Genomic DNA, 25798 nt, shown 5'->3' on the forward strand with positions numbered 1-25798 from the left:
ACCCAGCCGGGGAGGCATTACGATCCCTGTTTTACAGAGAAGAAATGTCGCTAGCCAGGGTGTCCTGTTTGTTGCTCTCTGACCCCAGCACGCCTCTCGTTGCAACACACTGTTTTTAATAAAGTAGAGGAACTCTATTATTTGGAGGCTGGAAGGCCATCTAGTCCCATCTGTTGTTCCACACTGCCCTTAACCCAGAGATCATCCACCTCAATCTTGAACCCTTCCAGGAATGGGAAGCTCATTACCTATCATGATAACTTCCTTTTCCATCTCAGGCAGCTCTAACCATTAAGAAAGTCCTTCCTTTTAGGGAGCTCAAATGTGTCTCAGTCTTGTGCTGATTGCTCCTGTAAGGTTCATAGAGAGTGTCATAGCCTCACTAGAACTAGCAGGGAGGAATCCACCAGGATCTGAGCTGGGCTTGAGGGCAAGGGGCAAAGGGCCAGATTTTCAGGTGACCTCTTGGCTGCCACACTGATTTCCCTGTGAGGTCTGGGTGGCTCTTTCAGTCCCAGCCTCAGCGTGGCCTCCTCTCTCTGCAGAATAGGGAGGAGGCTTTTCTGTTCCCTGCTTGCACACCCGTGCATCTGACCTCAGAATGAAGTCAGCCCCTTGGTAAGCACAGGAGGAAAGGTCAGAACTCTGGGGCCTCCAGATGCTCCACTTCGGCCCACATTGTGTGCCGGTGCCTGATCTGGCCTCCCAGGTCCTCCAGCTGTCTGTCCACCACCCTCCAGAGCAAACACTTGTCACTGGCCAGCTGGCCCCCTCACTGCCGCCAGCCAGGCCAGGTACATGTTCACAAGTGCCCTCTGTCCCTTCCTCCCTATCCTCACCCCGCCCAAGCCAGGGATTAACAACAGGGGCATCTTTAATGTGAATTGAATCAAGCCTTTACATCTGACTCCTAAAGTTTATAGGGAATCCAGGAATGACTTTTTTTTTTTTTTTTTTTTTTTTTTTGCGGTACGCGGGCCTCTCACTGTTGTGGCCTCTCCCGTTGCGGAGCACAGGCTCCGGACGCGCAGGCTCAGCGGCCATGGCTCACGGGCCCAGCCGCTCCGCGGCATGTGGGATCTTCCCGGACCGGGGCACGAAACCGAGTCCCCTGCATCGGCAGGCAGACTCTCAACCACTGTGCCACCAGGGAAGCCCCAGGAATGAATTTGAAGAGACCACAAAGCAACATCAGACAAATCGCTAGAACATTTTCTTTTTTTATTTTATTTTTGGCTGCATTGGGTCTTCGTTGTTGCATGCGGGCTTTCTCTAGTTGCAGTGAGCGGGGGCTACTCTTCGCTGTGGTGCACGAGCTTCTCATTGCGGTGGTTTCTCTTGTTGCGGAGCACGGGCTCTAGGCACGTGGGCTCAGTAGTTGTGGCTCGCGGGCTCTAGAGCACAGGCTCAGTAGTTGTGGCACACGGCTTAGTCGCTCTGCAGCATGTGGAATCTTCCCAGACCAGGGCTCGAACCCGTGTCCCCTGCATTGGCAGGCAGATTCTTAACCACTGCACCACCAGGGAAGCCCCTAGAACATTTTCTAAGACAACTGATTTGATGTCTTTAAGAAGTCAGTGTCACAAAAAAAAAAAAAAAAAAGTGATGGGAGTGTTCTAGATTTAAAGGAGTCAAAAGAGAGATCACAACCAAATGAAATACATGGGAGCAACACAGCTCCCAATCCTGGTTCAAAATATGGAATAGCTGTAAAAAGCATTTTGAAGAATTTTGAATATTAGCTGGGTTTTAAACGGTATTGAAGAATTGTTGTTAATTTTCTTAGAGGTGGTAGTAGTGATGTGTTCAACTATTTTTGCATTTTGAAGTATTTTATAATAAGAAGTTGGAGAGAACATAATATGGTCGGTCTGCAGAGTCAGAACAGGTTCCAGTGAATCCTGTGCTTGCTCACTGTCTGAACTTGGTCTGGGTCTGTTTCCCACCCTGTGCAACAAGGACAGTCATAGTTCCCACCTCGCAGGGGATTGTGCACAGTGCCCGGTGCTCTCTCAGTGTCCCGTGCTGGCAGATGGCCCCTCCTCCATGAAGCCTACCCTGACCCCCCCTTCCCTGACCTCTCACTACCATAAACTTGTCGAGCATCCATTTCATCTCCTCCATTGGCTTGTAAGATATTTGAAAGTGGAGTCCGTGTCTGATGCTTTCCAGACACCTCTCAGAAGACTGGGCCCACAGGAGCAGCAGTGATATCTTTGTTTTTTGGGGTTTTTTTGTTGTTTTTTGCGGTACGCGGGCCTCTCACTGTTGTGGCCTCTCCCGTTGTGGAGCACAGGCTCCGGACGCGCAGGCTCAGCGGCCATGGCTCACGGGCCCAGCCGCTCCGCGGCATGCGGGATCTTCCCGGACCGGGGCACGAACCCGTGTCCCCTGCATCGGCAGGTGGACTCTCAACCACTGCGCCACCAGGGAAGCCCAGCAGTGATACCTTATCTTGAATGAGACCTTGTGCCTACATATCTCATTTTGACTCTTAAAGTAACCAGATAAAGTCAGGAATTATGAGTCTCATTTTAGAATATCTCAGGGAGGCAAAGTGTCTTTCCAAGGCTAGTAGGAGTTAGAATGGGGAGTGAAAACCCAGGACTGCAGACTCCTGGTCCAGCGCTCTGCCAGGCATGCTTACTGTGGCTTCATGAGGGGTGAAGGTTCAGGCCCAGTGATAAGGGCCCCCTGGCCTCCTTCCCCCAGCCCTTCCAAAGGTCCAGCGGAGAGGTCAGCCCCAGCCTACCAGCCAGTGGGGAGAGGTCAGCGCCGGGCTTGCTGAGAGACGCTCTCTGTTTTTCATAGGATGCAGGCTGGGGCTGATCTCCACAGAGTTCTCTCTGCTGGACCTTTGGGAGGGCAGTCAGATTCAAGTCAGGCCCTGAAGGCTAAGGTTGGGCTGGACAGAGAAGAGAGCGAAGGCATTCCAGGCCAGAACTGCACCAACAAGGAACAAGAGGTTGGAATGAGCAGGCTCACCACCTCCTTTCTCTTCAGGGGGAACTGTGGAATCTAGAATGTTCTACCTGAAAGAGATAGAGTGATTTCCAATACTCCCATATCAGACAGAATTTCTGCCAGGGTCATGTACCACCCAGACTATATTCTTCATGCTGTATTTTTCTTTGAATTAATTCATTATTTTTAAACTTAGCTTTCTTAGCACTAATTAATACCTGTGAAATCATGGACTTGGCATGCAAGTTATATTTTTTCTAATGCAAATTAAAAATAAATATGTAACTACTAAAATTTAAAACTTCATCTCTGTACCATGTAAAGGAACCATGAGTGACCACCTGGGACCACACTCGGGGCATCACTGATGTAATCCTGATGAGGAATCAGTCAGAAGAGGGTTGTCTGAGGTCACACAGCCAGAAATGACCAACCAGGCTCCCGTCCAGTGCACTTGCCTCTCCAGCGGGACTTTGTTCTGAATAGTCTTGGGCAGAACTCGGCAGAGAGGGGAGAAGGCAGGAAGGAAAGGGGTACAGTGTGGGCAGAGGCTGGGAGGTGGGGAGGAGTGGAGAGTAGGGCACTGGCCCTGCGGCGTGGAGAGTGGCCTGGAGGAGTGGAGAAGGGGGGTGGAGGCCCAGAGAGCTGGCCGGAAGAGGGCTTGCCTGAAGAATCCCTGGGATTCTCCTCACTGGAACTGAACTTCTTCCTTCAGTACAGAGGCCTTTGTGGCTGAGCTCCTGGCTTTATTTAAATCAGATGCAAAGTTTTGTTTTCAGTCAAATTCCCAGGGTTGGTTTCCTGATGCTGTGGTGGTGTTTCCTTTTGTTTTCCTCCCCTTGGAAGTTTCATCTGAAGAAATTTCTGTCCTGAGATGGGGTGGGAGACTCAAGGCATATCAGGAGATTTGGCAGGAAGGGGAGAGGATGGATAATGGCAAATTCGGGCCAGAAGGATGTTCATTTAATAAAGCGCTTATTAAGCACCTACTGAATGCCAGGCCCCGGCTGGGAACTTGCCATTGCTCATTGAGCTTGGATGCATGTCTGCCAGGAGAGCACCTACTTGGGCTCCATCTGCCATGGCGCCCATTCGTAGGGCTTCCCCATAGGAGGCGCCATCCTACAACAAAGCTGAACTCCACGGTGGGCTGCCCATCCTGTCCTCCACACACCCACACATGCACATCTGTGTATCTGTGTTCTCCACTGAGCACAGCATGGGACACTCATGCAGTAGGGGCCAGTTGGTCAGTCGGTTGGACCCTGTGTCATGGTTCGTGGGTGGTGAGGGGTAGGGAGGGGTACCATTCCATTCTCTAGAACAGGGGCTCTCAAACTTCAGTGTATTTCTGTCTCACTGGGGCAGGGAAGCGGGATTAAAATGCCTCTTTCTGGGCCCCATTCCCAAAATAATGGATTTAGTAGGTCTGGATTGGGACCCAGGAATCAACATTTCTAACAAATGATGTGGGAGGCTGAGAAACCTCCCCTATCCCGGATGATTTTGATACAGGTGATCTGTGGGCCACACACTGAGAAACCTTGCTCCAAAGGCTAATCTGGCATAAGAAAGAGTCTCAGATTTCCAATCAGGAGACCTGTGTTCATGACTTTACTCATCAGCTGTGTGGCCTTGGACAAGTCACTTTACCTCTCTGGGCCTGGTGGTGATGATGATGATGATGATGATACTTATAATGATTATGGTGATGATGTATAGGACTAAGAGATTTCTGAGGGTGCACTTGTGGGTTAGAAGCCCTAGAGAGAATCAGAGGAGTGTATGATAATGGGTGGTCATTTGCCTTGCTGCACGTAAGGGGCTGTCTTCCTCCCCCGCCCCTCATCATTAGAAGTGTTCTCTCTCTTTGTGAACAACCAGCCTCCTCTGTCTGCACGTCCCATACTAAATTAAGCACAGTTTCTGCCACGCAAGAGGCAGCCCAGACATGTTATTGGATGGATGGTCTGCTCTATCACGTGGCACGTCCCTTGAGAGTGAAAGGATCCTCCATCCTTTCTGGAAGGTGGTGTGGACGTGTATACTGAAAGCAGGAAGTGTGTGGATGCCCTCATGCCAGTCTTTGCCCTTGCGGGACTTTATTGAAAGAGTAAGTCCTCCAGCACGGGGCCGGGCACCCGAATCTTGGAGATTCCTTCCCCTCTCCCCGCATCCTGAGGGCAGATGCTGGGCCTTCCTCACCTCCTGCATCCCTGAGACCTCCCGCACGTGCCCAGCTCAGCCCTTCGGGAAGCAGTTCCCGGCCTGACCCTTGTCTCTTCTGGCCCCTCACAGATGTCCTGGCGTCCGCAATACCGCAGCTCCAAGTTCCGGAACGTCTACGGGAAGGTGGCCAACCGGGAGCACTGCTTCGACGGGATCCCCATCACCAAGAATGTGCATGATAACCATTTTTGCGCCGTCAATGCCCGCTTCCTGGCCATTGTCACTGAGAGCGCGGGAGGTGGCTCCTTCCTCGTCATCCCCCTGGAACAGGTAGGCACCCGTACCTCCGTAGGCCTGATTGCAGCCCCAGGGTGGAGAGAAGCCCTGCTTGGTCACTGTTGGGCCTGTTGCCCGTTTCCCTCTGACCCCCACCTTTTACTTTCTCATTGTGTGTCCAGTGGCTGTGCCTTCCCCAAGGCTTTCCCCAATGGTCACCAGAGCAAGTGTAGGTGGGGGACCTGAGGAATATTCAAGGAGAGAACAAGTACATCCAGGAGACCTGAGATCTGTTCCCACAACTTCCCCAATTTGGACAAGTCACTTGCTTTGGGGTACATGGGGTTCCCATTAACCCCAAGGGATCGGATCATCTGATCTCCAAGGCCAGACCCAGCTCTACAATTCTGCGTCCTGGGTGTCCCTTTGGTTTGGAGCTGGAGGGGATAAAGACCCAGCATAGTCACATTGGGTGTCTGCAAAAATGACACACTCATTAAAAACAACATTTTGACCTCTTCATTGAGGGACTAGAAATAATTTACCTTCTCCCTCATCCCCCACCTCCTCTCTAAAAGCTTCTTCCCTTCTGTGGCTGCCTTTGAGAATATAGCAAATTAAATGTGCAGAGCCTAGATCACGAAATTTTGAAGCTTTGCCATTCAGGCAGAGTCCCCGGAGGCCCGTGGGAGGTCACGTGCCTCAAGGAAAGTGCTCGCTGTCAGTCCCGCTTGTTTATGGCTGAGCTCTCCCTCCCCGGCCTGACTCATCACTCCCACCCTCCACCAAACACTCGGGGAGAGGAGGAGGTACATGCCCAAGGAAGCCTAGAAACCCTCCGTCAGCTGGTGGTGGAGGATGGATTTTTCCAGTCTCACCTGCCCACAGTGGGGGAGCACAGTTTTGGGAAAGCCTTAGGCCAGACCCTCCCTTCCACTAAAGGGGGCAGCTACGGTGACAGGGACTCAGAGCCTGATGCACAGAGAGGTCGGAGGAGCTGTGGACTCGGGAGCAGGAAGTCTAGGTTCTATTTGGGCTCTGCCACTCACCAGGAGCGTGACCTCGGGCATGTCACTTACCCCTCTGCACCTTATTTTCTGTAATGGTAAAGTGGGCATCTTGAATCCCCTTCCACCTACATAGCGATGTTGGCATCAAGGAGGGTAATGGACAGAAAGCTCTCTGAGAACCAAACTACATGGTAAAGATGTTTTGGTGCTTTCTTGAAGTGTCATCAGCTCTGCTTGTCAACTTTGCAGATGCCCACAACAGCTCTATCTCATTGGGAAGAATTCTGAAATGTAGCTTGCCTCCCCTCCTGAACCAGGTGGGCTTAGATATCTGTCCACTTGGGAACCAGCTTAGCTCCAGCTGCAGCAGGCAGGCCTACAGGTCCCCAGCAATGCATGGGCTGGTTCTTACTGGGGCTCAAGCCCATTGCTGGCACCCTGCCATGCTCCACTACATGGATTACAAAGGTCAACAGTCAATGCCTCACACCATAACAAAAATTAATTCCAGATGGATTGAAGATCTAAATATTAAGAAATAAAAAGAAAAGCTGCAAGTGTATTAGAGGGAAATGGAGAGTATTTTTTAAATCATGCAACAAGGAAAGGCTTCCTAAGCCAGATGAGAATCCATAAAACCATAAAGGAAATGATTAATAGATTAGAATAAATTTAGAATAAAAGTTTTAAAGGCAGTTTTTATACTCTAGTGAGACATGTAAGCAAAATTAAAAGGCAAGCCACATAATTGAGGCAAGCCAATATTTGCAATGTATGACAGACAAAAGATGCTTGTCCAGAATAAATAAAGAGTTAAGAAAAATCAATAAGAAAAAGGACCCAATAGAAAATGGGCAAGGGATATGAATAAGCAATCATAGAAGACAAAATATAACTTTTAGCCTACTAAGTAGAAAAAGGTTTAAAAGAATCATAATCTTTGGTTTTGCCAAAGATGTCAGAGGGCAGGCACTCACATACACTCTCAGGACATTTGGTATATTTACATCTTACTCTTGGTGAGGTGTAAATGGAGGTAACTTGTTAATATCTATTAACATTTTAAGATGCGTGTCCATTGACCCAGCAATTCCACTTCTAGGAGTCTATTCTACAGAAATACTCTCAAGTATATATTTTTGAAAGTCTGCAGCATTTTTGTACTCAACTTTTTTACAAACATCAATTTTTTATTGTTTCCTACCTACAGAAATAAAATTTCTCTCTCAAATTGCTTAAAGTTTCTAAACTCCTCTCAGTTTCTGTAATGGTACCAAAGAGTTTCATACCATCCGTAGCACTGCTCTAGAATATGATCAGCTTTTATAACCACTTCATAGACAGCAGAGAAAAAAGGACTCTTTACAGAGCGTAAGTCTTGCTCTCTATGGAAACATATGCATCTGTACACGTATATATATATTCAACGTGCACATAGCCTTTCAACTTTATTTGTTCACATCCTGTGAGACATTTTTGTTTAATTTGATTAATAATGGACTAATAGTGATGGCTCACCCTTCCAGTTGGTTTCTGTTGTTTTCTGTCATTCCAGGAAGTTTTCACTTTATGTAGGTACTCGATGATTTGTGCGGCACTTTTATAGTAGTGAAAATTGGAAGCAACCCATTTCAATAAGGAAATGGATGAACAAATTAGGGGCCATCCACAGAAAGGGGTGCTATGTAGTCACCACAGGTAATGGTGTAGAGTAGTTGTTCTCAAGTGTTCAGCCTCAGAATCACTTTACACTCTTAAACATTTTTGAGAACCCCAAAGAGCTTTTGCTTATATGGCTATGTCTATTAATATTTAGCATATTCAAAATAAAAATGAAGGAATTTCAGGGAATTCCCTGGCAGTCCAGTGGTTAGGATTCTGTACTTTCACTGCCGAGGGCCCGTATTCAATCCCTGGTTGGGGAAATAAGATCCCACAAGCCGCAAAAAAGAAAAAAAAAAAAAAGGAATTTCAAAAATATGCATTTGTTAATTCACCTAATAATAAACCCATTTTATGTACTCCCCAAAAACATATTTTTATGAAAAATAATTATATTTTCCAAAAAAAATTAATGAGAAGAATGACATTGGCAAATCTCTTTAAATTAGACTGGCTTAATAAAAGATGGCTGGATTTGCATATCTGCTTCTACATTCAGCCTGTTGCAATATCACACATCATACAGCCTCTGGAAAACTCCACTGTACAGTCCTGAGAGAATGAGTGAAAAGGCAAATAATGTCTTATATTATTATGAAAATAGTTTTGACCCAACGGACTCCCTGAAAAAGTCTTGGGGATCTCCAAGGGTTCCCATACAATACTTTTGAGAACCACTGATGCAGGGGAATATTTAATGAGAGAAAAATTTATCACCCACTGTTAACTGAGGAAAAAAAAAGGTAAAATCTGATTAATCCCGTTGAAAAATATCTATCTAGCCATCCACCTATTTGGAAAAGACACCTAATTTTTTTTTTTTTTTTTTGGCTGCGTTGGGTCTTGGTTGCTGCACGTAGGCTTTCTTTAGTTGTGGCAAGCGGGGGCTACTCTTTGTTGCGGTGTGCGAGCTTCTCATTGCAGTTGCTTGTCTTGTTGCAGAGCATGGGCTATAGGTGTGTGGGCTTCAGTAGTTGCAGCACACGGGCTCAGTAGTTGTGGCACACGGACCCAGTTGCTCCGCAGAATGTGGGATCTTCCCAGACCAGGTATCGAACCCGTGACCCCTGCATTGGCAAGCGGATTCTTTTTTTTTTTTTAATGCTTATTTTATTTATTTATTTATTAAAACATCTTTATTGGAGTATAATTGCTTTACAGTGGTGTGTTAGTTTCTGCTTTATAACAAAGTGAGTCAGTTATACATATACATATGTCCTCATATCTCTTCCTTCTGGCATCTTCCTCCCTATCCCACCGCTCTAGGTGGTCACAAAGCACAGAGCTGATCTCCCTGTGCTATGTGGCTGCTTCCCACTAGCTATATATTTTACGTTTGATAGTGTATATATGTCCATGCCACTCTCTCACTTTGTCCCAGCTTACCTTTCCCCCTCCCCGTATCCTTAAGTCCATTCTCTACTAGGTCTGTATCTTTATTCTCGTCTTGCCCCTAGGTTCTTCATAACCATTTTTTTTTTTAGATTCCATATATATGTGTTAGCATACGGTATTCGTTTTTCTCTTTCTGACTTACTTCACTCTGTAGGACAGACTCTAGATCCATCCACCTCACTACAAATAACTCAATTTCGTTTCCTTTTATGGCTGAGGAACATTCCATTGTAGATATGTGCCACATCTTCTTTATCCATTCATCTGTTGATGGACACTTAGATTGCTTCCATGTCCTGGCTATTGTAAATAGTGCTGCAATGAACATCTTGGTACATGACTCTTTTTGAATTATGGTTTTCTCAGGGTATATGCCCAGTAGTGGGATTGCTGGGTCATATGGTAGTTCTATTTGTAGTTTTTTAAGGAACCTCCATACTGTTCTCCATAGTGGCTGTATCAATTTACATTCCCACCAACAGTGAGGGAAGGTTGCCTTTTCTCCACACCCTCTCCAGAATTTATTGTTTGTAGATTTTTTGATGATGGCCATTCTGACCGTTGTGAGATGATATCTCATTGTAGTTTTGATTTGCATTTCTCTAATGATTAATGATGTTGAGCATTCTTTCATGTGTTTTGTTGGCAATCTGTATATCTTCTTTGGAGAATGTCTATTTAGGTCTTCTGCCCATTTTTGGATTAGGTTGTTTGTTTTTTTGATATTGAGCTGCATGAGCTGCTTGTAAATTTTGGAGATTAATCCTTTGTCAGTTGCTTCATTTGCAAATATTTTCTCCCTTTCTGAGGTCTGTCTTTTCGTCTTGTTTATGGTTTCCTTTGCTGTGCAAAAGCTTTTAACTTTCATTAAGTCCCATTTGTTTATTTTTGTTTTTATTTCCATTTCCCTAGGAGGTGGGTCAAAAAGGATCTTGCTTTGGTTTATATCATAGAGTGTTCTGCCTATGTTTTCCTCTAAAAGTTTGATAGTGTCTGGCCTTACATTTAGGTCTTTAATCCGTTTTGAGTTTATTTTTGTGTATGGTGTTAGGGAGTTTTCTAATTTCATTCTTTTACATGTAGCTGTCCAGTTTTCCTAACACCACTTATTGAAGAGGCTGTCTTTTCTCCACTATATATTCTTGCCTCCTTTGTCAAAGATAAGGTGACCATATGTGTGTGGGTTTATCTCTGGGCTTTCTATCCTGTTCCATTGATCTATATTTCTGTTTTTGTGCCAGTACCATACTGTCTTGATTACTGTAGCTTTATAGTATAGTCTGAGGTCAGGGAGCCTGATTCCTCCAGCTCCGTTTTTCTTTCTCAAGATTGCTTTGGCTATTCAGGGTCTTTTGTGTTTCCATACAAATTGTGAAATTTTTTGTTCTAGTTCTGTGAAAAATGCCAGTGTAGTTTGATAGGGATTGCATTGAATCTGTAGATTGCTTTGGGTAGTAGAGTCATTTTCACAATGTTGATTCTTCCAATTCAAGGACGTGGTATATCTCTCCATCTGTTTGTATCATCTTTAATTTCTTTCATCAGTGTCTTATAATTTTCTGCATACAGGTCTTTTGTCTCCTTAGGTAGGCTTATTCCTAGATACTTTATTCTTTTTGTTGCAGTGGTAAATGGGAGTGTTTTCTTAATTTCACTTTCAGATTTTTCATCATTAGTGTATAGGAATGCCAGAGATTTCTGTGCATTAATTTTGTATCCTGCTACTTTACCAAATTCATTGATTAGCTCTAGTAGTTTTTTTTTTTTTTTTTTCTTTTGCGGTACGCGGGGCTCTCACTGCTGTGGCCTCTCCCGTTGCGGAGCACAGGCTCCGGACGCGCAGTCTCAGCGACCATGGGTCACGGGCCTAGCCGCTCCGCGGCATGTGGGATCTTCCTGGACCAGGGCATGAACCCGTGTCCCCCGCATTGGCAGGCGGACTCTCAACCACTGCGCCACCAGGGAAACCCCCTCTAGTAGTTTTCTGGTAGCATCTTTAGGATTCTCTATGTATAGTATCATGTCATCTGCAAACAGTGACAGCTTTACTTCTTCTTTTCCAATTTGGATTCCTTTTATTTCCTTTTCTTCTCTGAAGCTGTGGCTAGAACTTCCAAAACTATGTTGAATAATAGTGGTGAGAGTGGGCAACCTTGTCTTTTTCCTGATCTTAGTGGAAATGGTTTCAGTTTTTCACCATTGAGGATGATGTTGGCTGTGGGTTTGTCATATATGGCCCTTATTATGTTGAGGTAAGTTCCCTCTATGCCTACTTTCTGGAGTGTTTTTATCATAAATAAGTGTTGTATTTTGTCGAAAGCTTTTTCTGCATTTATTGAGATGATCGTATGGTTTTAATCCTTCAGTTTGTTAATATGGTGTATCACATTGATTGATTTGCGTATATTGAAGAATCCAGAATTGCATCCCTGGGATAAACCCCACTTGATCATGGTGTATGATCCTTTTAATGTGCTGTTGGATTCTGTTTGCTAGTATTTTGTTGAGGATTTTTGCATCTATGTTCATCAGTGATATTTGCCTGTAGTTTTCTTTCTTTGTGACATCTTTGTCTGGTTTTGATATCAGGGTGATGGTGGCCTCATAGGATGAGTTTGGGAGTGTTCCTCCCTCTGCTATATTTTGGAAGAGTTTGAGAATGATAGGTGTTAGCTTTTCTCTAAATGTTTGATTGAATTCGGCAGGCGGATTCTTAACCACTGCGCCACCAGGGAAGTCCCACACTTAATGTTAAAAGTGGTTATCTGTGAGTATTGGGATCATGAGCGCTCTTTCATTTTCTTCTTTTTCCTTAACTATATTATCTAAAATTTTTTTAGATGAACACTTAATGTTTTATACTTTAGAAAAAAAAAGAAAGAAAAGCAATTTGTTGACGTGAAGAGAGAACGTGTGAGGTTTCAGAGAACACATAAACCAGAGTAGGGGCTCAGTTCAGCACTCATTTGATGTATGTGACAAATGTTTCCTTCCAGAGGAACACGTGCTTCTGAGCTGGCTGGAGAAAATGCTAGCAAGATACAAGTACCCAGAGTGAGGGTGAAGGGCTGGAGGGTAGGGGCAAGGCAGCTCCTGGATCTGAACAGTTCCTTTAGTCTGAGGCAGGACCCTGATGTCTGAGACTCTGTGGAACAGGGTCCTGCCCCCAGTGAGGGGCTGCTTAGGAATCAGGCTGACTCTTGCCTTCCCCTGCTGCCTTGGCCAAGGCTGTCAGGCTTCTGCCCTCTGTGGTCAGGGCTGAGCACACTGTTGTGGGCTGGCTGGTCTTGGGGATAGAGAGGGGCAGCAACAAACAGCAATAACAATAATGCCAAGTTCAGGACCCTCATTGTCTGTCAGCAGGAGAGATGAACTGTTCCATGTTGGTCGGTTTTCTAGGAAGAAGGTTATATTATTTTAGCTCCAGTTTTTTTTTTTCCCCCTCCATTTAGATAGAAATCTCTCTAAAAACAGTTTCCTGTATTATTCAACATAAACACAGGAAAGATTTTGGCCGTATCTTGGTGAGTCCTGATCATTACTTAGAGCGTTACTCATGAGCTGTGAACTCATGGTGGCACACTTTTGTGCCTGCACTGCTTGGGTCCAGACTCTTTTTCCTGAGCAACCAGAAGGCCACAGAACACTGTCTGCTTTTGTAGTTCTTTTCTGAATTTTTGGCCGTCTACTGTCAAATGTCCTTCCCATTCCTTTCTTGCTTCTCTGAGACGTTTGGGGCAGATGAGAATAGCAAGCCTGGCACCCCCAAATCCATGCCCTGAGGCCGAGCCCGAGGCTGCCTTTTCCAAGAGCTTTTCTTCCTTTGTTCAGTTTCCCTTAAAGCCAGCTTGCCTGAGACTTCAATATTTGTGATTAAAAACTTTTCCGCAGGGTAGGAAGCATGCCCACAACAACTACAAGCAATGATGATGCCTTGCCTTTGTACAGCAATCCAGTCCAATAAACTCCGTCTTCATCAGTCCTCTTGGGGCGTTTGGTAGAACCATCCCCATTTTACAGCTGGGGAAACAGGCTGCAGAGCCGCCAGAAACCAGTTCACTTATTTCTGAACCCGCGACTCTTACCACTGCCCGTGACGCTGGGGGATGGATAAGTTCTGGCCGGGCCGGCAGATCTCGAAGGAGTGGATTTGTCTTTCCTGGGGCTCTTGTTCAGGCTGCTGTTGTGAAGGCCCAAGCCGCTTTTTTCCCTGGTTAACATTCAGCCGCCAGCTCTCTCCTCTCTGGAGTGGAATGTTAAGCTGCAGATGGGGGAGCAATCAGCACCCTGATTGCCTGGCACAGCTGGAGGGGCCTTATGAATATTCCAGAGACCAGGCCCGGTGCCCAGAGGCCTGATTAATGACTTGGGCCTCCCCAGGTACATGGCCCCTTTCCTGCTGCACTCCATCAGGGCCGCCTGCCTGCTGCGTCCACATCCAGGCCACAAGAAGGCCGAAGCTGGAAGCCGAGCCTGGCATGCCTAAGCTTTAGCCAGCTACCTACTACCTCCCTGGCACCTGGGAGAAAGGAAAGAAACCTGGCATGGACATCAGGGGTCTGGGTTTTCCCCGTCACCCTGGTTGTCCACTAGAATCACCTGGGGAGCTTTTGAGGGTCTAACATACCGGCTCTTTTTGAATCTTACCTCAAGTCCCATGATGAAAGTACAGTTATTTCTCCCATTTTATAGATGAAAAAACAGAGCCTTGGAGAAGTCAAGTGACTCCTTGGAGACTGTACAGCACACAAGTGGCAGAATTTAAGGCCAGGGCTCCTCCAGCCACATGCCAGCCCACTTTACAGAGGGTTAGGGAAAGGCGTGTCTCCAGATGTGCCTGTATTATTATTACTGTCATTTGAATGTCTCCACATGTCCAAGGGTTTCCTTGAACATTAAGTCAGCCAGTACTTTATGAGCTCCTGTGATGTGCTGATGCCTCATGTGTCCATCTTTTCTGGAAGCCGTGAGAGCAGATATTTCCTAGATGGTGGGGAAGCTTCCTCTCTGAAGGACGGAAGCAACAATTTTAGTCAGCAAGGAGAGGTGAGGGAAGGCGTCCTGGAACAGGGGACTACACAAGAGAACGTTACTCCTTCAGTCATGGGGCGTGCACTGGGCACCCAGCCCTGTGCCAGGCACTGGGGACCCAAGTAGCATCAGACCTTGTCTCTGAAATGTGCAAGGGGCATCCCATTGGTGGGCCAGGCAGCTGGGAGTTCCCTATAGGGTCCTGCCCATGTCTTGTTCAAGGAACCAACTCCATAGTGCATGGAGGGAGCTATGGAACAGGTCCATCTTAACTGCTTCCTGCCAGCAGTTCACAATGATGGGCATTATTGCATTCTCCAGAAACTGGAGTCCCTGGTTAATTTACGTTCAGATTTAGCTTCATATAATGCAAATAACCCAATTCTGGGATTGGGATGCTGGACTTGGTCTACAGAGAGGGGTCACTCCTACTCCCTGTGTAAGCCTTATGGTCTCCACTTTCCCCCCTTCATGTCTGCTTAGTCTCAACAACCTGGTATTGAAACATTTACCCCTGGGTCTTGGGGCTGGGATGCTGTATTGTCCTCTCCCAACCCAATCAATGGGCCTCCTCTTGCTTCTTCCCCTGTCTGTGGTATTCAAGGGTAGAGGCCTAACCAGGGCTGAGCAGTTGCTCCTGGTCTCCCCAGCCCTGCAGGGGTGGGTGGTGGAGCTGGGCTCCAGCAGAAATGGTAGCAAAATTCCACAAGGCATCTCAGTAAGGAGAGCAGAGCCCTGGAGCAGGAGAGCAGCACAGGACGGGGCTAAGAGATCAGGCTCTAAAAGCAAGCAGACCTTGCTGGAATCTCTGCCTTGTCACTTAGTTACTGTGTGACCTTGGGTGAGTCACTTAACCTTCCTGTGCCCTAGTTTTCCTATCTGCAAAATGATGGGGTTGGACCACGTGATCTCTAGAGTTCAATTTAGCTCTCACAATTCGGTTCCCTTCTGACATCATCTTATGCAAATAGGTCCTCATTCGTGTGCTGGTAGGCACTGTGAAGAGTATAAGAATGGCTCCTTCTCGGGCTTCCCTGGTGGCGCAGTGGTTGAGAGTCTGCCTGCCGATGCAAGGGACATGGGTTCGTGTCCCGGTCCGGGAAGATCCCACATGCCGCGGAGCAGCTGGGCCCGTGAGCCATGGCCGCTGAGCCTGCGCGTCCGGAGCCTGTGCTCTGCAACGGGAGAGGCCACAGCAGTGAGAGGCCCGTGTACCGCAAAAAAAAAAAAAAAAAGAATGGCTCCTTCTCATCCCTCAAGGCCCAACTCAGATGAGGCCAGCTCCATGAAGCTTTCCCCATCCCAATACCCATCCGAGGCATTTTGTGTCATCGCTTAGAGTGCTGTCTATGTGCTTACTTCTTTTCTAGGTGGTTAGTCCATCCATCTGTCCATCCATACACCCACTCATCCATCCATCTATCCAGCTATCCATCCACTCACCTATCTATCCATCTACCCACCTACCCACTCATTCACCCATCCATCTTATAAATGTTTATTGAGTACCTGCTCTTTCAATCGCAGTTCTAGAATTGGGGATGCCACAGTAAATAAGACCAATCTCCATCTGCATGGAGCTTGCAGTCCAGTTAGCTGCCTTGATTAGACTGAGAGCCCCTGAGAGTGGGGACATGTCTGATTTGTACAGGGCCTGCACAGAGTAGGTGCTCAGCAGCTGGGCACTGGGCTGACGTGAGGCCAGGTCCCAGAGGCACCGTGCCACATCTACCCAGCTGGAATTTTCTCTTTGCTGGTCCTGGGAGCCCCTCCCCTCCAGGCTCCAGGGACAATGTGGTGTCCTACAGGGGCTTCCCGGACTGAAGGGGGGCTGCACCCTCCCCTTAAAGCCCTTAGAACAGTATTGCCCTACCTAGCTGCTCTGGAACAAACCCGGATGTTGGCAGACCTGTTAGCTCCATGACTCACAGTACATTTGAGGCCTAATATGAAAAGGAGGAGGGGAAAAGTGCCCAGCTCAGTGCTGAAGACTGTAATCAAACCAGGCTTCTTTGCTCACCCAGAGCCTTAGCTTCCACTCCAGATTTCTGTAACACTCCCTCCCCATCACTCCCCACAGTCAGCACTGGGCCTCTCAATCCTCTCTCCCATAAAAAAGTCCCAGATCGTCATCCCTGCTCCCCTCTGCAGAGAGGTCTCCCCTCTCCTGAGGAATTCAGAGAGCCTTTTCCAAATCCATTTTTCAGATCTTCCCTCAATCGTTCTTTGTTCTTCAAGCTGCCTTCTGCTTGGTGCAATTTGCATCTCAAAGCCTGTGACAGCATGCGTGTATATATATACAGTAAGTGACTTTGGGAAAGGGGGAGAAGGCACTGGAAAGAGAGAGAAGTCTCAACTGCATTGCATTTGTCTGAGGCCTGAGATTGACAGCCTTGCTTGGTGTTCTTCCCTTTTTTGGAAGAACATTTTCTTACATTTGAAAAAATGAAGGCAAGCTTCTCAGCCGAAGGGGAAGTGTCACCCCCTGGTTTTATTCCTCAGTTATGGGATGAGGTGCTGTCTCTGGATTGGAGGTACATGGGCCAGGGATACAGCCTGGCTGGTAGGTATCCTGGGGAGTCCAAGAGTCCATCCCTCTGCCTCAGGGCCCGGGCCTCTGCTAGCTTCATTCTTCTCTTTCCTAACAGAGCCAGTGAATCTGGAAGTAACAGGGCCTGGTCCCCTAGGACTGTGAACCCCGGCCATGCGCCCTCACTCTGACCGCAGGTACCATCCTGGCTTCCAAACCAGCTTGACTTTTAGCTTGCTCTGCTCCCCGTCTTCCCTCTAACGGAGACCCCGGCACCTTCAGAAATCAAAGCTCCGTCCCTTAGCTGGAAACCCCTGGGCACGTAACCTCTCTGTGTCTCACGTTCTCTGTTTGTGAAATAATAATGGTACTTGTTTCCCAGGTGCTGCGATGATTAAATAAGGTGCTGTATCAAGCACTTAACACATAACCTGGCATGGAGTGTGTGCTCGGTAACTAGAAACTATCGTGATGCCGAGGGCTTTGCCCATCCCCTCCCCTTCCTCAGTCCACTCAGGCCCAGAAATAGCCCTTGGGCACCTGCGCCCACAGTCAGCAAGGGGGGAGGCTTGTCTTTGGCCTTCCTACCAGACAACCCCCTGAGCATTCCTAACAGTGAGCCGCCACCCTGCCCTAGGAAGGCGCCCAGAGCCCTCCAGAGGGGCACACGGATGTAATGTACCAGGCTGAGTACCCGGAGGAAGGGAATTAGGGGAGGGGACTTGCCCGCTTTGGGGCCCAATCATGTACCTCTAAGTCAGCCTGCCTGCTTGTCTGGAGGCCTCCTCTCTGCCAGGGTTAAAAGAGATAAGGCATGCGTATCGTGTCTGGTATACAGCCAGTGCTCAATAAACCTGCTCTGTACTGCTTCTATTATTACAACTACTATAATAAGCTCCAGGTTGGTGGTGGGGAAGGGAACTGGGAACAGGGGCTCTCTGGAATCCAGCTGGCTCGGATGCGAGGCACAGGCCTGTTGGGTGGGCATGGGTGTGAGATTCTGTGCCCTGAGCCTGAGGCCACACGATCCTCACAGCCCACGCCCACCCCTCCAATGCCCCAGTTCCAGTCTTACATGGTCACTATTCCAAGCACCTTGCTGTACCCAGGAGAAATCCTGGCCCCAAGGAGAAGGGTCTTATCCAACTCTCTACAGCATGCGTGAACGCCTTCAGTGCCCTTACCCAGGAATCCTTGCACTCAGCTGCTCCTGAGTCCAGAATCACCTACTGAGGTGTTGGTGATGACAGTGGCTTCCTTTACCAGGGGATTTTTCACTTGGTTAAGGTTGCGATGAGTTTTAAGGAGACCAAACGCTTGAGACCCAAAGGATTGCGTTGCTAACAGTGCAGTTTCACAGACAGCAGGGGGAGCTGTCCACACAGGGCAGCCATCCCGTGCCCTGTCCTGTCAGGCCTGAGGCTGTAGTTTCAGAAGCTCCCTCCTCCTTGGTCCATGGACTCCCACACTTCAGGGAGCAGAAGTGGTGTAGGGTTCAGGAGGGGCACAGGAAGTGGAACTAAGGTGGACTAGCTTGAAGTAGAGCATCTCCCTGGGGGCCAGTGGGGCCCTGAGGCCTTGGCCAAGACCCCTACTATTTGGTCATCTTTTGGCAGCTTCCAGAACAATGAGTATGTGTTAGCCTCAGAAACTCCAGGTCTGATTTAGTCCTTAGGCAGTTTCCTGTTCAGGATAGCTTTCCTCAAGTCCCTCCCCAACCTCCATCCCCATCCCAAGGCTCTTAAAGGGCCAGGCCACCTTGATTGGGAGGTAGGATGGGGTGAGATAGGTCACAGCACTCAGCCTCTTAAGACAAGAGACTGCTGGGTGGCATCAGCTAGCATGATGCTAGCCTGTCCTCCCCACTTTCCATTCTATTCAGCCAAGACCTTGATTTTAGTTACTAAGCAACCTATGCCTAAGTTTCCAAGTGGGTCATCCCTCAAGAGAACACCAGAGGGGGAAGGTATGGGTGGCAGTGCTTAGAACTCTGCATTTTATAGATGGAGACACTGAGGCCCAGAGAGGTCAATGGACTTGGTCAAGGTTGCACAGCTAATTACAGCCCCATGTGTCAGATGATCAGTTCGGGCAGCAGACCCTCAGGATCCCATTCCTCCACCACCACCGCCACCAAGAGAAGCACCCAGGCAGTAGCAGCAACACCTTAGGGACTTTTTGTGAGAGGCTCCCATCTACCCAGACAGGGAAGCCATATGCCCAATGAGGAGGCATGAAGGCTCTGGCCTTGGTCTATCTGGATTCAAGTCCCACCTCTACCATTTACTAGCCATGTACTTTGAGCAAGTGACCTAACTCTTCTGTGCCTCTGTTTTCTCATCTGCAAAATGGGAGAAATACTAGTCTCGACCCCAAGGGCGTTCTGAGGATTCAGTGAGGTGTTACATAAAGCCTGGAAGGATGCCTGTCACAGAGCAAGCCTCTCTCTGTGTGTGGGCTTCCCCACTTGGGACACCAGCCAGCCCTGCCCCCACCCCCAGGCTTACTCCTTTATCTCAAGGGAGTTCAGCCTCAATTTTATCAGTCTTATGAGGTTATAGATCTAGTACAAAAGTTTTCAAACTTTAATTTTCAACCCTGGGACAATTTGTTCAAATAAAACAGGTTCTTAACTTCTGAGGGCAGTAGGCATAGATTAGAAAAGCTTATGGACCCATTTACATAACAAAGTTTTTAAGTACATAAAATAAAATATACAGGATTACAAAGGAAACCCATTACGTTGAAATTTAGTTATCAAAATATATACCAGAATTGTGATATAGTAGTCAGTGTGCTTTTATATTAATGCATTAAATAACATGATCAAGTAGACAGCATAATCAGTACTGTAATTTCAAAGCAGCGATGAGCATAAACAATATTGGAGATAGCAGTAACAGGGTAAGGAGATCTGAAAATATCTATGACGTCTATTGATGAAAAAGTTACAGGTGCTGCTAATGTTTCTGTGGTCTGTTACTTCATTTATAAACAGAGGACATACTAATTTTCATTTAGAAGCTAGTGAAAATATAGATGTGATTTTCCTCCTAGCCAAGCTCATAGACCTCTTAAAGGGTCTATGGACCCAGGTTGAAGACCGCTGAAATAAAACTGCAGGCAGATTATAATTGTCTGAAATCAAGACAAGCAGAATTGCTCTGGTGGAAGCTTGGTGTGGAGGGTGCAATGCAACCTGCCTGAGCACCCCTGTGAGGCACCCCAAATCCTACGCTTTGCTGGCAGTGGGGAAGCCTGACTACTCTGCCTGGTTCTTTGTAACCTTGGGCAAGTCCCATTGCCTTTCTGGGCCTCAGTTTCCCCATCTGTGAAATGAGATGTCGAACCCATTGTCGTTTGAGGTCTTTCTGTCCAGCTCTCACGTTCTGGTAGTCTGTGTTTCTCCTCCCCTGGAGACAAAGGCCTCAGAAGCATGTGTCTGCAGGAGCCCTGGACCAGGGAGAGCGAACAGCTGGGGCCAGGCTGGCCAGCTCCCAATTGTTCAAGAGAGGAGGAGGAGGATATGCATGGTTCTCTCCAAAGTGACAGCTGGGTGAGCCTGGCTGGGGGCTTCATCCTCGCCTGCCATCTGTGCCTCCTTCCTGCAGTCGGTGGAGGGGTGGGGGTGGGAGGGGTGGGGGGGATGGGGGGCCGGCAGTTGGGAGTTGTGGATGGGGCCCCAGGCCAAATAGCAACCTGGGTGGGAGGGGGAGGGGCTGCCTGAGAAAGAGCCAGGGAAGAGCCCGGTTGCTTGCTCTTGGGTGCTTAACTCTTTCCATCCTCCCTTTTCCCACCGTCTCTTCCAGAGTTCTGGAGAGGGGAGGATACACAGCCGTGGTCCCAGTAGGCTACTTCATGGCTGTGTGACCTTGGACAAGTTACTTAACCTTTCTGAGCTTTACTTTCCTCCTCTGTCTAATAGACAGAATTCCTAAGACTCCTCATTGGGATGGGAACAAAGTTTAAATAACACAGGGTAGATCAAGTACCCCAACACAGTTCTGACAGTGGTAGGCACTTCCCTGTGGGCTCAGTGCTACCAGCCATCCCAGAGGGCTTGCACCTGAGACAGTGAAAGCCCCTGCTGCTTGGAATGTCACACTGAGGCTGTGGTGAGGCTGGACATAAAGGTCTATAAGTGCTGTCGCCTCCCCAGGCATGAGAGGCTTGACTTTCTCTCCTCCACACCTTTGCTCTAGCTCTTCCCCACTCTGGGTGGCCCTTTCTCACCAATATTCACATACAGAAAATCTTACCTACTTAGAATAACGTCTATTTACAGGTATTTCTTTTCAGATAGGTAAAAATCTTCATATAGTTTAAACTTCAAAAGCAAAGGACATACAATGAAAAGCGTGCCTCTCATACTTAGCTTCCACTTACTCAGTTTGTCTACCAGGAGGCAACCAGTGCTCAGTTTCTCAAATGTCTTTCCTGAAATATGTACATATATTCGCACACACATATTCCTTTTTACACAATGACAGCACAGTACTTATGTTGTTCTCTATGTATCTTGCTCTTTTGTGTGTAATTATATATATTGGAGATCTTTCCACATCAAATACAGAAAGTTTCCTCATCCATTTTTACAGCTACACAGTGTTCCCTTGTTTGGACACACCATCATTTGTTGAGCCACATATTGCCCGCTGATGAGTATCTAGATTGTTTCCAAACTTCACTATCACAAACAGTCCTGCAGAGAAGAATTGTGGACATGCCTTGTTTCATATATCTGTAGAATAAATTCCTAGAAGTTGAACTGATGGTTCTAGAGGTATGTACTTTCTCCCAGGAAACACACACACACACACACACACACACACACACACAGGAGAATTTCTTCCTGACATTGTAGTAGGCAAAGATTGTTCAGTAGGACACAAAAAACAATAATTATAAAAACAACTGATAAATTGGACCTTATCAAAATTAAAAAAACATTTGCTCATCAAAAGATACCATGAAGAAAGCGAAAAGGCAAACCACAGACATAGGGGCAATGTTTGCAATGCATATACCTGAGGAATTTAAAAATGGTAAAAAAAAAGGGGAGGGTGCAAGACTTAAATGGGCATTGCATGAAAGTGGACCTCCAAATGGCCAATAAGCCTATGAAAAGGTACTACTTTCTCAGAGTAGTTTTAATTAGCATATTTTTATCAAGACTGAGGCTGAAACTCTCTTTATTTGTTTAACACCTATTTGCACTTCATTTTTGTATAAATTGTTTATCTCCATGCAGTGCCCGTTGTTGCTCACTAGGAAAATGCAAATCAAAACAATGAGTTATATTACTGTACACCCACCAGAATGGCCAAAATTTGAAAGACTGACAATGTTAAGTGTTGATGAGGAGCAACTGGAACTCTCATACTTTGCTGGTGGGAGTGTAAAATGTTACAGCCACTTTGGAAAACTGTTCTGCAGTGTCTAATAAAGTTAAGCAAATGTCCATCCTATGACCAAGCAATCCCATTCATAGGCTTATACCCAAGAAAAATGAGTACATATATCCACAAAAAAAAAAAGACTTGTAGAAGGATGTCCATAGCAGCTTTTTTCATAATAGCCCTAAACTAGAAACAACCCAAACCTCCCTCAGCCGGATAAACAAATTGTGAAAGATTTATACAATAAAACAGTACACAGCAGTAAAAAAGAGTAACTCCTAATACCCACAGCAGCAATGATGGATCTTTAAAACATGTTGAGCAGAAGAAGCCAGACACAAAACAGTACACACTGTATGATTTCATTTTTGCAAAGTTCAGAAATAGGCAAAATTGATCTGTGATGTTGGAAATCAGAATAGTGGTTGCATTTTGAGTTGGCATGAGGAAACTTTTAGGGTGATAGAAGTCTTGATTGCAGTAGTAGTTACGTGAGTATGTACTTATGTACAAATTTAAGAAGTTATATAGCTGAGATCTCAGTATTTTATTGGATATAAATATACCATAGTTAAAATTTTCAGGTTGGGGGGAAAAGGTATGTGCTTTTGAAATTTTGATAGACATTGACAAAATTGTCTTTCACTGAGGTTGTAACAATTTATATTCTCACCAGCAAAGTATACATTTCCCTACCCCCTTGAAAATGGAATATTACCATACTTTAAAAATTTTTGCCAAGATGGTGAGTGGGAAACTTTCTCAGAGTAGCTTCAATGAATATCTTATCAAAAACGAGGTTGATATATCTTTATACATTTAAAATCTATTTGCATTTCCTCTTTGTGTGAATTGTCTATCCATATCCTTTACCCATTTTTTCTATAGGATGACTGATTCCTTTCTTATTGATTTTAAAAGTTCTTTATATATTAGGGAAATTAGCCCCTTTTTTTAGGATCTGAGTTGCAAATATATCTTTCAAATGGCGCTTTTTGCACTGGAGATTTCCTCTTTGAAATTTCAAGAAGTCTAATTTACCAGTCTTTTGTCTTTTCTGGATCTTGGACCATGGTTAGAAAGTCCTTTCCTTCTCTGAGGTTATAAAGTAGTCTTCCTACCAGGCCTTCCAATACTTTGATAATTTCATTTTTATATTTAAATCTTTGCTTCATTTGAAGTTTATCTTGGTGTAAAGTATGAGGTATACATTCAACTTAATTTTTTTCCAGGTGGTTATCCAGTTGTCTTGATACCGCTTAATGAAAAATCCATCTTTCCTCTGCTGATTTGAAATGCAGTTTTTACTACACTCTACATTTCTGCATGTATTTGGGTTTATTTATGGACTGTCCATTCTTTTCTACAGATCTGTCTCTCTATTCATGTACCAGTACCACAATGCTGTGTTACTAAGGCTTTATAATGTGTTTTAATATTAGTAAGGCTAGTCATCATTCATCATGATCTTTTCTCAAATGTTAGCTGACCCTTCTTGCCTGTTTATTTTAGTATTTAATTTTGGAATCTGCTTATATAGATACAAAAAACCCTCTTATTTTTACGAGGACTATGTTCAATTCATAGAATAAATTAAAGAGAGTGGACAGCCTTATAATGTTGAGTTCATCTATGAACATAGTTTACTTGTTCTAGTCTCTTGTGGCCTTTTGTAGTGTGTTAAAATTTTTCCTAGATCTTATACATTAGGTCTTATACATAGATCTTATACATTTCTTGTTACACATATTTAGCTTTTCTCCTTGCTATAGTAAATTTTTTATCCCACCATGTTCCTAAATTTGCTGATAGTTTACAGTAGTTTTTCAGTGGTTCTCTTGGGTTGTCTAGGGGTGCTATCTTATCATTTGTGAGTAGTGATAATTTTACCTATTTATTTATAATTTTTATACCTCTAGTATCTTTTTCTTTTCTAATTACTTTGGCTAGTACCTCCAGGAAAGTGTTAAATAATAGTGGTGTCTTATTCCTAACTTTGATGGCAAAATGTCAAGTGTTTATCCATTAGATACTTTGGGTTGGGAAGGATAGCTTTTTTCTGCCAACATTTTATTAATGCAACTTTTCAAACATACGTCAAAGTTTAAATAGTTCTGCAGTGAACACCACCTAGATTCTACCATTAACAGCTTACTCTACTTGCCAAAACTGGGTGCCCCATTTGTTTGAGGTAGGGAAGGGGCTTCAGACAGAGAATTCCTTGGGGATATTCTGTGCCACTGGCACAAGACCTGGCATATGCCAAGTCATCAGATGATGCTCAGACGTACTGAAAGTGAAGTAGAAGGGAGCTGAGATTTTAGGACATGAGTTGGGTGGGGTGATGCTCATGTGAAAGGCAAAGGATGACAGCCTCCCCTATCCCCCAGTGTTCGAACTTACCGGACCCAGGGAGGGGGTGATAGCATTTTCAAGAGACAGTCTCTTTCCTGACAGCTGGTGGGAATTTCCTTTCTTCCTTTCTTTCTCCAACCCCTGCTCCTGCCCAGCTAACCCCTCCTGTCTGAGCCGAGACAAAGAAAGGGAAATGGCCTGAGAAGGTGCCTCCCTTCTCCCTGAGTGAGCTCTTCCTGGACAGCTGGAGTGGTCAGCAAGGCGGGGGAGGGGAGTGCTGAGGATTGGGGGATGGGTAAGGAAGGGGCCAAAGGAGCTTTGTGTCTCTCTTAACTCCATGGTGGACAGGAGGCCTCTGAATTGTCATTTTTAATGTATACTATTGCAGTCACCTCCTTCAGATAAATATATATATTTATAAAAGTAGTACACAGCTTTATGGTCAGAAGACTCGGCTCCAAATCTTGGCACGGCCAGAAACTAGCTGTGTGACCTTGGGCGAGTTACAACTCTCACCTTCTCCTCAGGGTCATGAGAGGCTCCACAGTCACAATGAAGTGCCAGTCTGCACGGCAAGCAGGCACTGCAGTCCCTCTCTCCAGCCTCGCCCCTCCTGGATCTCCCCTTACTCTCCCGGGGCCACCCCGACTCTGAAAGTTCCCAAGCCTTCCTCTCCCTTTCCGGATTAAGTTCACACCTACCTGGCTCCACCGAATGTCCCACCCCTCCTTCGGGATTCACCCCCTCCTCCATACCAACCCTGAGGCGTCCTGGTCTTTCCCACCTCCATGCCCTTCCCCCTCCCCTTCACGTGGAGGAACCCTGCCTATCCTTTCCGTACAGCTTCAGGGCACCGCCTTGGGGAAAGCTCTCAGAGCTGCCTTGCTTCTCCCTCTGATCTACCAGTTGGTTCTGCTCACACCCGTCCCTCCCACTCGGAGGGTCTCCGTCTGTTTTCACACCTGTTCCTGCTACTACCTCCTGGGCCCCTTGAGACCAGGGACAAT

The 25798-nt window shown here is 46.3% G+C and overlaps 1 protein-coding gene across 1 annotated transcript in view; it reads left to right on the forward strand.

Moving 5' to 3' along the window:
- The window catches only part of CORO2B (coronin 2B), a 139660-nt gene that overhangs the window by 64310 nt on the left and 49552 nt on the right, over positions 1-25798 (forward strand). Inside the window, exon 2 of the mRNA XM_082617734.1 lies at positions 5263-5463. Within this exon, the coding sequence (XP_082473860.1) occupies positions 5263-5463 (201 nt within the window). The remainder of the gene's footprint in view (positions 1-5262; positions 5464-25798) is intronic.

The sequence above is a fragment of the Mesoplodon mirus genome, assembly GCF_964341445.2.
Source record: "Mesoplodon mirus genome assembly, chromosome: 4".
Classification (NCBI taxonomy): Eukaryota; Metazoa; Chordata; class Mammalia; order Artiodactyla; family Ziphiidae; genus Mesoplodon; species Mesoplodon mirus.